The sequence below is a fragment of the Tasmannia lanceolata genome, unplaced genomic scaffold (genome assembly GCF_043159265.1).
Source record: "Tasmannia lanceolata isolate RefF3 unplaced genomic scaffold, GAP_Taslan_0.1 ptg000016l, whole genome shotgun sequence".
NCBI lineage: Eukaryota > Viridiplantae > Streptophyta > Magnoliopsida > Canellales > Winteraceae > Tasmannia > Tasmannia lanceolata.
In genome coordinates, this window is record NW_027518693.1 from 14,559,674 (window position 1) to 14,576,569 (window position 16,896).

The 16,896-nt window shown below is 37.3% G+C and overlaps 1 protein-coding gene across 1 annotated transcript in view; it reads left to right on the forward strand.

Annotated features, from left to right (window-relative positions):
- Window positions 1-2,941: 2,941 nt before the first annotated feature.
- The window catches only part of LOC143848514 (Tetratricopeptide repeat (TPR)-like superfamily protein), a 37,695-nt gene continuing 23,740 nt past the window's right edge, over window positions 2,942-16,896 (forward strand). Inside the window, exons 1-10 of the mRNA XM_077357467.1 lie at window positions 2,942-3,274; window positions 3,670-3,826; window positions 3,921-4,039; window positions 4,168-4,242; window positions 5,528-5,621; window positions 6,052-6,170; window positions 6,847-6,917; window positions 8,649-8,799; window positions 8,926-9,101; window positions 11,395-11,600. Coding sequence (XP_077213582.1) covers window positions 3,128-3,274; window positions 3,670-3,826; window positions 3,921-4,039; window positions 4,168-4,242; window positions 5,528-5,621; window positions 6,052-6,170; window positions 6,847-6,917; window positions 8,649-8,799; window positions 8,926-9,101; window positions 11,395-11,600 — 1,315 coding nt within the window. The 5' untranslated portion in view covers window positions 2,942-3,127. The remainder of the gene's footprint in view (window positions 3,275-3,669; window positions 3,827-3,920; window positions 4,040-4,167; window positions 4,243-5,527; window positions 5,622-6,051; window positions 6,171-6,846; window positions 6,918-8,648; window positions 8,800-8,925; window positions 9,102-11,394; window positions 11,601-16,896) is intronic.

Sequence of the window (16,896 nt, forward strand, 5' to 3'; positions counted from 1 at the left end):
AAAAGCTCATACTTGTTGGCAACAGAACTAAAATTCTCGTTAGATGATGTTATTTACATCAAATGAGGGTCAGATGTCTATAAAACACCTACAAACAGATAACTATTTCTAAAAATCGTACATACTTACGTTCAATAGGTAATAACTTCCGGTAAAAACAACTAGAGATCATGTTGAGCCGCAAAATTGGTTGGCTCGATCAGAGTTGTGGTCGAATTGGTCAAAGTTGGGGTCAACTATGAAAAGTTGGTATCGATTGATAAAAGATGCAGGTGGTGGGAGGAACTTGTTAAAAGTTGGTTGACTGGGAAAGTTAGGGTCGACCCCAACTTTTAACTAGTCGACCATAAGTTTTAGCCAGTCGACACAAACTTTAAAGGAGTCGATCCCAAGTTTTAGTGACTCGACCAACACTTTTAGCGGGTCGACCCCAACTCCCATGATTTTCCATAGATCACCTAATTTGACCAAGTATTTGTAGCAAAACTACATTTTACCCTTTCAAATAACTCTAATAAGGAAGTCTCGGAAGGTTCCGACTGTTACCAGCTCATTCCCATAGGTTGGTATCGGTGGCACGGTTCTTATGTTGTTTTCCCCCTATGAATTTCATTAATCAATATCTCTCCGGCCCTCTAGCACTCTGTTATGGCACAATCACTGACTTTAGTTCTGGAGTTCTAGGTCCTCTAGCTATTAGCGCTGGTAGCTCTCCTTCTGGTAATGCATTATAGGCTGTCTTCCTTCCACCTCTCTCTATCGCCCTTCCCCTTCTTTTAGCAGCTCATCTCGAATCTTGAATGTTTAGCGAATCGATCGTAGACGCTTCTTGCAAATTCCTGACAAGGCAACGGCAAGACAGAAAAGTTGATGGCATGATAGTAGGACGACGACAAGCAACGAGCCAAGGAGACAGCAGGACAAGGAAATGCAAGTCGGTTGATGAAATAGGTAAAAGGGTTTGAAAATAGTGAAAATGGAAGATGAGGAGACAGAATGAGTTAAACAGTAGTAAGAGTATTTTTGTCCTTTTTTCGTACTGTGCCACCCGAATGATGTGAATTCAAATAAACTACCATCTACACATCAAATAAAGAATATGACACTTTTTTATGTAAATTACCCTTATTATAATCAATATAATCTTTCATTTGAAAAAAAAGGAGTAAAAGACTAAGTGCTGCATAATTTTTTTCCAATTTTACAGTAGGTGGTACCGAAAATCAAAGTGGCTGAAAAGTGGCATCATATAGTCCTTTATAGTCAAAATGACAGTTTTGCCCTAGAGTCAAATAAAGCACAACAAAATGTTGTCTTTCTCTCCTTCTCTCATTTTTCTAGTTCGTTTTCATCTCTGCAGCTACAAAGAAGAAGAGGAAGAAGAAGAACAAGAAACGGGGAAGAGGAGAGGATGGAGAAGGACATAGTAGAATTGGCGTCGGAAAAATGAAAAAGTAGAGGAGGCAGAAAAAAAAGAAAGAGTCCATGCGGAGAAATTGAGGGCATAAAAAAAATGGAAGATGCAGGAAAAAATGGAAAAGAATAGTAAGAAAAAGGAAAAGAAGAAGAATTGATGCTGAAAAAATAGAAGGCACCGGAAAAACATAGAATAAGGGGATGAAGGAAAAAAGAATAATCAACAGCGAAAAAAATAAAAGACGCCGGAAAAATGAAGGACATTGGAAAAAATGGAAATGAACTTAGGTTCATCTTGATATGACTCGGGGTCATCTCAGTCTTACTCGGACTCGTTGCTCATCTAGAACTAACTCAGGGTCATCTTGGTCGACTCGGGGTAATCCCTGTATGACTCGAGGTTATCGCTTATCTTGGTCGAACTTGGGGTCATTCTGACCGATATGACCCCGAGTAGACCAAGATGCCATCGGGTCAATTGAGATGAGCAAGGACCCCGAGCTGACTGAGATGACCACGAGTTCTTCTTCTACTTTTTCAATTTACATTGTTTTATATATTTTTCGACACAGATTCTTCTTCTTTTCCTTCTTGTTTATTTTTCACAGTGGCTTCTATTTTTTGGATCTCTTCAAATTTTTGTGGCATCGATTCTTGTAACCCCATCCTTATTCTTCTCTATTTCGTTCGTCGCCTTCCATTTTTTTGGTCTTCTTTTTTCCTTTTTCTTCATCTCCTCTTCATCTGTTATTCTCTTCGTCCGCTTCATTCCCTTCATCATCTTCCTCCTCGCCGTCTTCTTTTCCTTCCTATTTTCATCATTCTCTGAACTTGCAGAGATGAAAAAATTGAGAAAATGAGAGGAGAACACAACTATAAGACATTAATTTGCCTTATCTGTATTTTAGGGCAAAACCGTCATTTAAATGGTAGAAAGTTGTATGTCACCATTTTTTCGCCACCCTGATTTGTGGTACCACTCGGCTAAGGGTGGCAACGGTTCGGTTTGACCCCCAAACCGAACCAAACTGAACCAAAATTTGAATTGGTTTGGTTCTGCTGAACCGAAATTTGAATTTTCAGCTCGATTTCGATTTAGTTCGGCCAATTTTGCCATCCCTTACTCATAATCATTGGAAATTAGGGGCAAATGGTTAGGTTTAACCCCCAAACCGGATCGAACCGAAATTTGAAACGGTTTGGTTGAAACTGAATTTTCAGTTCGGTTTTGGTTCTGCTCGGCCAATTTTGCCACCCCCTACCCTCAACACGGAAGCAATCCCCTAATACGATAGACTTAAGTGGGACCCACACTATGCTTCACTAGGTGCCTTGCGGGGGCGTCCCATAGAACGTTTTGATCGCATAATCTTCCTAAAGTGAGCGCCGCTTTTTTTGACTTACGAGTTACGATATTAGGAGACGCACAACCTGGTGCAAGGCCTTGTGTTAACCATTGAAAAGAGGCCACGTGTCCGGACGTTCGCCCGAGAGCAAAACAATCTTTCCGGCCCAACGTCACTTCTATGCAGGTAAATAAATCCTCCTTTTAGGTTTCCGGTCGCTTCAGTCGACAAAGTACAATACAATCTTAGCTCACCGAAACCACATTTTTACCCCCCAATAGCGAAATAGAAGGAGAAAATTCCTCTCTCTCTCTGATATCTTCTATTCGGACTCCTGTAACACGCTAACCCTAATCCTAGCTATCATGGCGTCCAAGTTCGGCATGGCGGGGGGGATTCCAGAGCGTCGTGTCCGACCGATCTGGGACGCAGTCGACTCTCGCCAGTTCAAGTCTGCTCTCAAGCTCTCCACCGCTCTCCTCGCAAAATACCCCAACTCTCCTTACGCTCTTGTAAGTTCATCTCCTTTTTTTGATTTACAGTCAGAAAAGAAAATCGATAACATACCTTAATACATTAGAATTGCATAGCATATTGTTGATTATTTTTTTATGATTACGACACTGTAGTGTATTACTGTTTTAGATTGTTATATAACTATACCTAAAAGGGCTTTTGTGTTTCCCCAAAGGTGACTTAAATAATCTCCATATGAAGTAGTTTTAGACCATTCACTTCAAGCTGTAATTGTTGGGTGCTTATTCTTGTATGTCATAAATTCATTATCCTCAGAAAATTATGTGGGTTCCAAAAATTATATTTTGGAATGTGAGTTTGTTTTTCTTGTGCTGGATTTAAGGCCCCAAAGGAGGCAATTTGATTGTCTACATATTTATTGTTTTGTTAGGCACTTAAGGCTCTTATTTTGGAGAGGATGGGAAAGCCTGATGAAGCAATATCTGTTTGCATAAATGCCAAAGAGCAGTTATATTCTGATGATATGGTTCATATCGATGATCTCACTCTCAGCACTTTACAGATTGTTTTCCAACGACTCGATCGCTGTCTGTCTACATTCTTTCTCTCCAATATTCCATTTCCTGTTCTATAAAATTTTCAGTTTTCTATATTTTGAGTTTGGTCGTCTGATATTCTCAGTGGATCTGGCAACTTCTTGCTACGAGTATGCATGTGGGAAATTTCCAAACAATTTGGAAGTAATGATGGGTCTCTTTAACTGTTATGTCCGTGAGTACGCATATGTGAAGCAACAACAGGTTTGTGGTACCTAAGAGTTTTTTCCTTTCCCTTTCAACCATTTTTTTCCATTAAGCATTGTTTTGTTTTATAAATAGATTTCTTAAACAAATTTGGTTCGTGAGATGTTGACTTGTTCTCTTGGCAGACAGCCATCAAAATGTACAAGGTTGCTGGTGAAGAAAGATTTTTGCTCTGGGCTGTTTGTAGCTTTCAATTACAGGTTTTTCTTTTTTGTCCTTTGTGTTGCTTTTAGGATTGTATGGTATTAAATATTTGTAATTGCTAAATTGGTTAGTTTGTGTTTGATGGATTGCTGTTAAATGTATTGCTCTGAGATTTTTTCACTATCGTTTATAAAACCGTGAATTCACCTCATTACTTATTGCATTGTTTATCGTCACAAAGAAATTCTTCCATCTATTCCTACCTCTTCAATGGAATGAGCTGAGCAATTTTTTTCGTGGTTCACCGTCGAGTTGATTTTTAGGTGTTTGCATAATTCAAGCTGAGGTGGAGATTGTTGTGCAGGTGTCTTGTATTTTGGCAAGTGCTACAGCACCCTGCCGGCGTTTCTAGGACAATGCCTGGAAGGAAATTTAATTTTCGGTTCTGCGCTAAAGGATATTTCAGTAATTGTTTTGGTGTAGTGGCATTGATGTATAAGCCACGTATTGGGGCTATGGGTTGTGAGGTTTTTTTTTTTTTATTTTTTGGCCAAGAGAAAATGAGGGTTTTGTAACCCTAAACCAAAGTAGTAAAACTCTTCTCCTGTGAATCTTGTGTGATTGTGTTTCTTGCAATCTCTTCTCGACGTTTGCTACATATCATGTTTGATCCTATTTTGAGAGATTAAAGATATCTCAGTATTATATAGTGCAGTTTTTTGGGTGGTCCAGTTGGGTTTTCTCCTACAATTATCACAAAATTATTTTTTGTGCTTGACCTGTTTTGCATAATATTCTTCTATACTATATCTATCAGGGCCTGAGCACAGCTGCGTGGTCCATTATGTTGCTGCCTCATTCTTTCCACTGCACCTACAAGAGGGTTGCTCCAATTAACCATAGATCAGTCCTGAGCTTATAGCCAAGATGCTGTTGGCTGTTAATCTCTAATATGATTTAAAGAATCCTCACTGGATAAATTTTTACATATTCTAGGTTTAGTTTATTGTTGCATATCGTTAAATTTATTGCCACCCCATTTAGTCATCTCGTCCGGCTTCATTTATGTCAGGTCTTATTTTTGATAGGTTTATTTCTTTTGTTGTTAAATTCCACTTACACACACACACACACACACACACACGCTTTAGTTTCATCATTGAATGGCATGTTTATTGATTTTGATTCATCCTTCACGTGCTCTCTTTGGGCAAGTAAATTTGTCTACTTGTTAATTTTGCCCGTCATGAAATCTATCAAAAAACTATTGCGTGCATGATCCCTGTCTTGTGTATATTGTTTTTTTTTTGCTTTATTTTATTAAGCTTGGTTGTTTTGTAGGTATTTTCTGGTGACGGGGGAGAGAAACTGTTACTTCTAGCCGAAGCATTGATTAAGAAGCACATTGCTTTGCATAGCTTGCATGAACCAGAAGGTCTGTTCCCTCCTATTTCCTCTTCAGCTGAATGACGAGCTATACACATATTAGTTACTGTGAAACAACCAATTCCTCCAAGAGCTTGAGCTGTTGGAGAAGGTGTTATTAAATCCTTTATACTTTAACGCTCACCCTCACGTGCGGCCCCTCTTTTTTAAGGTTGGCCTACATGTGGCACATGTGGCTCCTCATTTGGGTTTGGCCATTGCATGTGGATTTTTACTGTCAAGGAGGTTTGACCTCTGGACCTTTAGCTTTGATACCATGTGAAACAACCAATTCCTCCAAGAGCTTAAGCTGTTGGAGAAGGACCAATTTCTCCAAGAGCTAAAGCTGTTGGAGAAGGTGTTATTTAATATTTTGTACTTCAACAGTTACGTGTCTGTTACTGCTGATCCCTTTTTTAACTGATCAAACTCTGTTACAGCCCTTCTTGTTTATATTTCTGTGTTGGAACAACAAGCTAAGTATGAAGCTGCTTTAGAGATTCTTTCTGGAAAATTGGGGTCTCTTCTAGTAATTGAAGGTGACAGGTTGCGCATACAGGTACATTTTGAAGCTTTCTTTTTTGTTTTATTGTAGTCTTAATAGACAAAATAAATGATGGTTCCAATTTTTTACTAGACCTTTATCCAAACTTGAATTTCATTTCCATTGTTTTTTACTGGTCTCAGAAATCTTTCACATAATTTGATCTTCATTTTATCTTTTTGTGGTAGCAGTCAACTTGGTAACAGATTCTCCATTTTGAAGAGAAGGTTTCCATTGACTATTTTTATTTTTTACTTTAGCCATTTCTCCTTATTTCTCAGTGTTTCCTACTTTCCTCCACATTTCCAATAAATAATTTGCCATTCTTCAAGAGCTCTTCAGATACTTTGTCATCATTATTTTCCTGCTCTTTGTTTTTTCAAATACCACATATATATTCACGGGCTTATGATTTTCAAACATCTTATCTGATAAGCTTTACTTTTTCTTTCAAATATTTAAATATTAATTGTTTGCGTGCGCGTTACATGCGCATGCACGTGCGCGCGCACACACACACGCACTATTTTTGTTTACATATAGGGCACTAACATGGATATGTACACCCACCCACCCCCACGCACCCACCCATGCACACACCCACCCACGCCTCACTTACAGAGGGGATGCTCTCTCTTTTTTGTTTTTAAGTTATCTGCTTTTTTTAAACTCTTTGGCTTCAAGTTGATAGGGGAGGCTTCTTGCTCGCGCACATGACTATGCTGCTGCTGCTGAGATATTTCGAAAAGTCATAGAGTCATGGTATGTTTATAAGAAACCCGTTAGAGTAGCAAATAACTCCTGCTTATAAGTATTAGGCATTTGAATTAGTTCTATTCATAGTCATGGCATGCTTATAAGAAATCTGTTATAGTAAGTAACACCAACTTATAATTATTATGCTTTCAAATTGGTGCTATTCTTTTTGTAGACATTGGTTTTTCAAGAGAAGAAGCATATACCTTGCCAAAATGTTTGCCATCATAACGTTCTTCGACCGTAACATTGTATTAATTGTAAAAATAGTTGGTTTAATCCATGTGGCTGAAGCCCTTTAAGTAATTCTGCTGATCATCTTGTCTTCTTTTTTCACCCTAACTTATAGGAACGCATCATGCGTTACGTGTAGTCCCTTGGTTTTAAATACGTTGAAGATACAGACCTCACCTATTTTCTAGTTGTTTTACTTTATAGTTTGTCTGATAATGTTGTCTTTTATTGCTACTTTTGTTTAGTCCCAAATTTCTCTCCTCTGTCGGATCACCTTTTGGTACAATCAATTTTTACATATGTGATTACTGATGTTTTTTTCCTGAAGTTTACACCCAAGATTATATGTTCTTTGTTTATTGATGTTTTAGTCGTATCATATGTCCTTTATATTGCATGCCAGCTATGCAAGCAGACTAGTATATGTTTCTGCAGTAGGTACTGTTGCATCAGTATGGGTATGAGTGTCAGATTCGGCACACATCAAAAAGAAAGATTTGAGGATTCGCCAAAATATTTTAATCAATTCTCAGATTTTATTTTTTTAACTAATAATATGGTTATGACAAGTAATATATTAAAAAATTTAAATAGGTTAAGCAAATATAATGTTTTGTTTCTATATAAAAGCTTAATATCAGGATGGATAAAACTCAAAACTTGCGGTAATTCTAAAACTGCGGTAGTATTATTCAGAAAAAAAAACAGAAGAAATTTACAAGTGTCACAAAGAATCTTGAAGTTTAGGAATCCGACATGTATCTTACACAGATACTTCTCCCATTCAGAAGAATCCGTGTAATACGGTGTCTGTTCTACTGTTTGTCTACGTTGATTTGGCATCTTGGTTTTTTTGTGTGTGGAATTTATCCTTTGCTTATGGCATCATTTTGTATTGCCATCGTACCCTTTTCCCCTTCTATATGCTAAAACACTGTATGTTAAAGAAAAGAGTTGAAATTCAATATATATGAACAAGAAACTTCTATCACATGTCATATTGTACAGCTTTAGTTGTCAAACAGCTGTGCAGGAATATCACTTACGTGCACTCTGATGCAAAATAATTGGATGCCTATAGGGGAGGGGCATCTCCCCTATTTTTTTCAGTTGGTGTATCAAGTTTTACATATTCTTCCTCACTTGTATGGATTCACAGGAAGCATATGCAGCTGTCACAAACTGTTATAGAGAAATCTCTGAATGTATCTATTGATTCCTGCGATGAAATTGACATGCCTATATTATCTCTTGCATGGTGTTATAGAGAAAACGTTGAATGTATCTATCGATTCTTTTGATGAAATTGACATGTCTATATTATCTCTTCCATGGGTTGTTTTGTGAATTGAATATTTTGGTTGCCATAGCCATAAAATATTACTAACATTTTAATCTGTAATTTTGCTACCATTTTCAATAAAAAAAATTTAATCTGTAATTTACTCTCTTCCTGCAGATTCTCATGCTTCCTGTCACTAATTGCTATTCTTTGTTGTGCAGCCCTGATGATTGGGAGTCTTATCTAAACTATATAGGATGTTTGCTGGAGGATGATTCTGGCTGGTGTAGACAGACCATCAATGATCCAATCCATTTACCAAATTCTGTTGATTTTAATGCATGCGAGCTGTCTCACTTGACAGATGAAGTGGTACACATTTCTCTTGATTCAATAGTGTAAACTCTTTGTCTGGCCTTTCCATATTTTTTTCTCTTCTATAGTTAATGTTCGACAGTTCTATATCTGAACTATGATTTTTGAATAATGGATCTACAGTTTGATTCACGCATGTCGATTGCATTATGTTTTGTTCAAAATTTACAAACGGATACAAACAACGAATATGTGAGGGGTCCTTATTTGGCGAACCTTGAAATCGAAAAGCGACGTCGCTTGCATAGGAAAGCTGACGACTGCAAGTTAATGGAAGTCTTATTGAATTATTTCGGCAGGTTTGTTTGTGATCTTATACTTGTTATCGTAAGTTTTGTTATGGCATTATTCTCAAATAATATCCTTGTAATGCACTTGCAATTTCTGCTATAATAGATAGAAATTTTTTCTTCTATCATTAGTGTACTTACAGTCTGAATCAATATATATAACTAGTATGTTAATTGTTGATGCATGTATAAAGGCCATCCTGGTCATCTCCCTTTTGTATAGATGGTTTGATGGGTTTAGCTGTTTAATTGTGGTTGCACAGAGAGGTAAGGCTTCTTTTAGTGGCTTTTGTTCACACGCAGGAGTTTTAAGGAGATGCAATTGACAGCCAAGGTTTTAAATTTCGTCCGAAATCCGAAATTTCGGATTTCGGTCAAGACCGAAACCGAAATGGCCGAAATCGGCGAAATGTAGGCCAAAATTTCTGAAATTTCAAAAAAAAAAAATTTTTTTTTGTAATCCTTCACCAAATTTCAGCCGAAATTACCGAAATTTCGGCCCAAAAAACCGAAATTGCGAGTCCCGTTACCAAATTTCTGCCGAAATTTAGGATTTCAGCTGAAATTTCGGTTTCGGTGGGGACCGAAATTTACCCCAAAACCGAAATTTAAAACCTTGTTGACAACTAAATTGCTTCTTGCTAAAATTGTGGCCTAAAACCCAACCATGCAACGAGTATCAAAGTTACCTGGTTAGTGGTTCGGTCTATTGTTACAAATCCTGAACCAGTACTTTTTTCGAATATTTGAACTATTAAAAAAAGGAGCCAAAAGGGGAAAGAAACAAGGCAAGAAAAAAGCTATAAAAAAAAGCTATAAATTGGGCATATGATGCCAAAACTCGACAAATGAACAAGAACCGACATGGTTGGCAAGACGACCAGGCCTTGAAATTTCTTTCACTATGATTGTAAGCCAACTTGATGTCTGACAAGCCTGACAAAATATGAAAGAAAATTGATCGGGTTAAAATTTGGTACAATGTAAAGAAAATGTCTGTTCTGGGTTTTCCTAATCTATTCACAAACACCGCCCCTTTCCTATAATATGTATGATAGCAAACACTAGTTCCTTCCAAAAACATGTATCCTTATTTTGTAGTATGCCAATCTTATTTAATTGTTACTTTATCATATTTCCTAGGAACACTTGAGTAATTCAAAACTTTTTTTTTTATGGTTTTAGGCTTTACTAACCTTTTTTATCTGTGTTGGACTCTCCCTACTTTGAAAGCTTCTTCTGATATACTAATATATATATATATATATATATATATATATATATATATATATATATATATATATATATATATATATATATACACATATATATATATATATATATATATTTGAAGAGTTTTTAAATAGGTTTCTTATGATAGGTTTTCTGAGCTAGAGTTTTTAAATAGGGGGTCCCTATGATGTTTGGGTTATGTTAGATATTGATTCTATAGAACCTAACATAGATAGGGTGTCCCTAAGAAATCATCTCCATAGGATCATGGTAAGCGTTGATTTGTGGAGGTTTAAAATGGACGTCTAGAAAATGGTCCATGTTGTGTCTATACAGATTGAACGGTTAGGATGACTGAATGGTCCGTTTTGTGTGAGGTTCTATGGAATGAATGGGTTGGATGAGTCATACAACATGGGAGATGCCATATTTAAAAACTCTACATCAGAAATTCTATTAGCTTGAGCTCAGATACCGCGCCCCCATATATATATATATTAACTGTTTTTTTGTTGCTTTAGACTCCTCCCTCCCTCCCTCTCTCTCTCTCTCTCTCTACCCTCCCTGCTTCGTATTGTTCGGCGTGTTTTTTCTTCTTTTGAACTAAGTGATTCATTAATTTAACATGAACAAAAGCCAAAAAGACACAACAGAAAAAATAAACAAAAGAAAAGAAAAATAAGAAAAGGAAGCAAAGATTGTCTCTGGTATTAATGCTAAACAACTACGTGTCTGGAGTGAGTGCCAAATTTAGGATTCCTCTATTTTTATTTTTTTAATTTTATTTTTCATTGTAATGTCTTAAACTCTGGTTATGCTGATTCTGATGATACACTGGTGTAATGCATCTGCTGACTGCTGTATCCTTTTTTTCCAAGAAATTTTCATTACCGCATTCTCTTTTTTGCTATGCTATTGAATAAGTTGGAATTTTTATTGTTTAGCTAGGGTTGATGATTCCAAATTCCTAGTGTGTTTTATCTTTACTTTGCTTCTTTGATCATATTTTTTCATGTAAATGATGTTGTAACTTCATGCTGTCATTGGAACTTGTGCTTGGCAAATGCAGGTTTGGTCACTTGGCTTGCTTCACATCTGATGTTGAAATGTTCGTACAAGTCTTAACAGATAATGAAAAGACCATGTTATTAGAAGAAGTCGCGAAAATCTGTGGTGATTCTTCCTCAACATTGCCAATCAAGAAGATGGGCCAAGTCATAACCCATTTTAAGCTTGAAGAATTGGTTGGCACTATGTTTAGTCTCTCCACTCGTGGTACCCCTCTTTCTTCTCAGTCTCATGAATTTCTAGATATTTTCCTACAACAAGCATTGTTCTTCGTAATCTTCCATTGATATGGTTTTGGGGGCTGTGCCCATAGCTCAACTGGAAGGTGCTCAATGTTGCAACTTTGATGTCATGGGTTCAATCCTAACTTACCTATCAAAAGAAAGAAAAAAGGATGTATTCCCTGTCAATTTCAAAATTTACAAATTTAGTGTTTCGTGAGTAAAAGGATGTATTCCTAGTCAATTTCAAAATTTACTAATTTAGTGTTTCGGGAGTTCTTAGGAAAATCCATTTGGGTATTTTCTTTGTCATGCGCAATTCCCATTTTCAAAATGATGGTATAGTGAAGAATCATGATATATAGGATTGGCAATAGTTAGTGGATTTTGGTCACATATAAGAACTTTTCCTTATCTTTTGATGGGAGAGGGTTAGAAAGGATGAGGCTGGAACACGTTTGTAAACTAAGGGTTAATGGGTATGTGTTGTTGTGTAATTGCCATTTGTACTTTATTCAAGGCATCATTTTGGAACCCATATACCTTTTCATTCTTCATGGCATTTATGTCGAATGTTATTCTAAATCATGGATGGTGGGTAATTTTACAACGAATGATTCTATTCTTTCATTTTTATGTGATGATAGAATGATGCAGAAATCTATATTTCTTGTTTTTTATACTATCGGTTATTTGTGACATCTGTGGTGTCAGTCCCTCTATCTATTCTCGTTGAGGGATCTCATTCCCCTTAGAATTCCTCAAAAATTGATGTAGTGCCAAAAAACTCCTTTACTTTTTCCCTTGCCTTTAACTATCTTCACATCTTCGTCATTAAAAAACACTATCTTCACAACTTTATGTTCTTTGAAAGTTCTGCTCAACCCTATTTTAACTAGTAATGATTCCACTATGCAACTCAGAATGGTCAAAAGTCTTTAGCATCCGAGTATTGGATAAGGGTAAGTGATTTGCCTCTGATACTTCTGATCCATATCTTATTTTACTTCCCTTACGACTCGAATAAGGCTCAGTTTATGCTACCTCTATTAGATCCTTCTATTCTCGCAAAAGAATCCTTTTGCCTCGGACTTGGTTTTTTATTTAGTCTTTCACAGAGGTAGGACACCTTTAATGGAGTTTTTACATGTAACTATCATAACTTTAACTGATGTATTTGTAATTACATTTCTTTCTTTCATATATAAAGAATGTTACATTTCTTTCTTTCACATATAAAGAATGTTACCTTTCTTTCATATATAAAGATTGTTTATGAGATTCATGAGGTCTTTCTCCAAAAACTACGAACTCCGTTCTCCTCCATCTTTCCTTCTCTTTCTTCTCTACTACTACATCCACGTATTGGGTGGCCTCCTCTAGGTGCTTCCTATTTTTCTTTTTACATTAACATAGTGCATGCACATCATGTGTCACAATCCATCACTCTCTTTGCTCAGAAAGGATTAACTTTTACGAATAAGTTAGTGTTTGTTTACCATTTAAAAAAAGAGTTAGTGTTCGTTTAAGGGACTACGAAGCCCTATTTCAGTTTAAATGATAAAGTTGGTGAGTTGACTCATGTCTAAATTTGAATGAAGAAAGCAAGGACTTTGATAAGTTTGAATGCCGTTTCTTGATCTTCTGCTAAGCCTAGGTGTATGTGTAGGGTGGCCAAGACCCACCACCAATAACATCCGCCAATCTACCACCGGCAAACACACGAAAATACCCAAGATGACACTACAAGATAGAGAAAATCATGCCAACAAACCACAACCAAGTCGCAAGCAACCACAAGAAGACAAGAATATATGTGGTTCACCACAATGGTCTACTCCACAGACAAGATAACACACCAATCCACTATTTAGAACCAAAATAGTACAATCTTACCTCCACCAGTAAAAGCCACCGATAAACCTTTCTCTCCAAGAGCCCAAAGTGAAACCTCTCTTTTGCCCTAACCTTTCTTCTTGCCCTCGAGTAAAAGCATCACCTTGAGTGACCAAGAAGAAGAAGAAGAAGAGAAATCCTTGTCTTTTTGTATCACCACAAAAAACCCTCCTAGAGCCCCAAGAGAAAACCCCTCTTTCCTTGCCCTAGATTTTCCCCTCTCTTCTCTTCTTTCAAAGCCTCTTCTCACTCTTTTTTTTTTCTCTTCTTTCAAAACCCATCTTTTATACCCTCACCAAATAAGTGATGGCTGCTAAAGAAACATCCCACTTAAGTACCAAGTGGGACCCACTAAGAGAAAAAGAAAATAAAACAAAAAATGAAGGTGATTATGTATCCAAATACTTTCATAAACTACACCATGAGATAACTACACCAGGGTTTCCTAGATCTTCCCTGAGGGACATTTCCTCCCTCAGAGGCAAACTAGAGTTACTGTGTCCTAAGCTCTGATACCATTTGTAGGGAATTTGACCTGGTAGAACTCACCCATAAAAGCTAGCCGTTAGTGGGAGGGTGCCCATTCCCTTATAACCCATCCACATCCACTCTTTCTATCCGATGTGGGATCTTTCTTTTGCGTGGAACCCCCAACAATATGGACCTTGAGAGCCCGATTTCTGTTTGGGCTCATACATTTCTTGGCGTTCTTATGCTCATACATGAGTCCCAGATTGGCTACTTGTAGGCCTCCAACTCATCTAGGATGCTCTTTTGGCCCGTCTCACTCTCACACTAGAGCTTTTAGCTTTCCAGTTGATCCCTTAGAAGATTTGGTTGTCCGGGTTGCTCATGCATGCCTAGAAATGTGCTTTCTCGTCCTAACTTGAGTCCAAGATTTTGGTCTAGCAGTCTAGATGACAAAAACAAAACATAGATAAAAAGATGAAAAAACTGCTTTTAGTAAGTTTTTCTGGCAATTTTTTATACGTGGATATTTTATTCTTTTGTTTCTCATTGATATATTTAACTGTTAAAATGGAGGAGATGAATAAATTCATTGTTCTTTCCTCAGAAACATGGTGCATTAAATAATGATGACAAAAGCAAAACAAACTGTCACATGCATTGCGAAGGAAATGCCAGGGTTGATTCTTTAGCAAACTACGAAGTCAGTTGTACAAGTCTTGTTGTTTTGCATGGCATGCCAGTATTGTACTCCTTGGCTGTTGTAGCCTTTTGTGGGATGTGTGACTGGCTTGATTATATTTTTGTTTCTTCTTGTATATTTTTTTGAAAGATGACAAATTTCATTAATACCCATAAAGCATTCGGGACCAGTAGTCCCATCCTGCGATACAAAATATTAGTTTGTACTGGGCTGGGCATACCCAGACCCAATATAAAGTGGAAAAAATACATGAACCAACCATTCCATTCCATTCCTCAATTCTACTACATATGATTCTGGAGCTACCCCTGAGTCTATACTGGCCCTAACTCATCCCTCTAGTCCCTCGTCTAATCCTTCTTGAGTAACAACAATATGAAGGTCTCCCTACCCAAAGAGCCTCGACTAGCAAGACCGTATGGGGAGACTAGAACTGCTCTCAATACTCAGCCAACTTAGCCTATGCAACACAATCCTTACAACTATCTTTCTTTCTCCGAACCTGTAAGACTGGTACCGATATCATACTCTCCACCCCCGAATTAAATACCCAGCTTTCTGTGGCCCACTCCTTCCAACCTGACTCTGATGCTTATATCAGACAGAACTTTCGTGATTAGTTATGTTTCCTAAGAAATCAAGTAGACAGATCCACAACATATGGTTTAACCTAACTTGGGAATTCAACTCAGCAATGGAGACAACATAGGGCATCAGATCGAGGCACCATCTCAAAATTTTCTCTAACTCTTCACAGTTTTAGGTTCTATTTTCATCCGTCTTCTCTCTCTACATTTTTTCCCTCTGCGACTCTGGATTGCGATCCAAGATACAACTCTCTGGTCTTGTCTAAATCCTCTTGATAAGAAATCCCAAGGACATCTCCCATTGCTAAAAATTTGTTAAAACCTTCCAACTCCAGGCGCTCAACAATGGAAGCTGATTGTCTTCCATTGTTGGGGAACCTCGCTCCCGATCCTGGCCCGAATCAAGAGATTCACGCCTATTTTCCAGACATGAGATCGCCGATTGCTTTTCCACCTCCCACAGGCGCCTTCTAGTTTGCCTTTCCTTTTCTAGGATCTTGTTAAAGATAGGCAGATTACGAAAATTATTAGATGAATGGTTACGTGTAGTTAGGACCTCTTTCCACAAAACAATATCACCTCCAGCATTCTGAATTCGGGTAGGAACACATATCCATGGCTGGTTTTAAACTTCCATTGACATGTCAATTTTGGCTGACGTGTGTTGTCTTCCTTGGAGGTCAATGTTCCAACTGAAGTCCAGTGCCTCTTCATTGTGGTGCACACACAACCCAAAAACCTCCATATGTCCATGAGTATTAATAAGATGATTAAGTTGAAAAGTAAAAGAAATGGCACGATCATCAACTTTAAAACATGTAAAATATTTATGTATAGAATGAACTTTACTGTTCCGAACATGCGTGAGTGACTGAGAGTTGAGCACACATGTCACTAGGTGTTTGATCTTGTTAAACCATTATGAATGATTGTCTTGCTTATGTGATGGTTTCTAGTGTGTGTATTTATTCTTATTCTAGCATTTTCTGAAGTTTTATCTTAAATTTCCATCTTATCCATAGACTTCCATAAACTTCATGATTTTTCAAGGATTTCCATGGGCTTCCATTGACTTCCTCAAAGTACTTCTACTTCCGTGAGGACCGAAGTCTATACCGAAAACTGATAGTTGGAACTTTAACCATATTTATCATCTCATTTCCCCTAAAGATACTTACTCATTCCCTTCTCTACATATTCCAATTTCAATCCAATCCAATCAAAACCAAAACATCCTCATCTCTTATTGTTCTAAAACCGACCACCCTTCATCTTTTCACCTCTTTCCAGAACAGACATTCCAGATTTCAATGTTCGGAGGCACTAAATGTTGGTAACATCCATCTCTTCTTCCGACTTATACTGAAGCATACTTTTCGCAGTATACCTTTTCCTTGAGAAGTTGTCGAGGACATTCTCAAACTTCCTATTAAATGCAAAGTGACTGTGTTTACAAAGCTGTTAGAAATTAAAATGACTGACAGTCTGACATAATTTAGTGGTTGATTATGACATAATTTTAGGGCATGTTCGGCAACTATTCTAAAGTTGTGTTTCCTACTTTTTAGGCGCTAGAGAATGAAATACACAATAAAAAAGAGAGAAAATCTCGTTCGGCAAATTCGGCC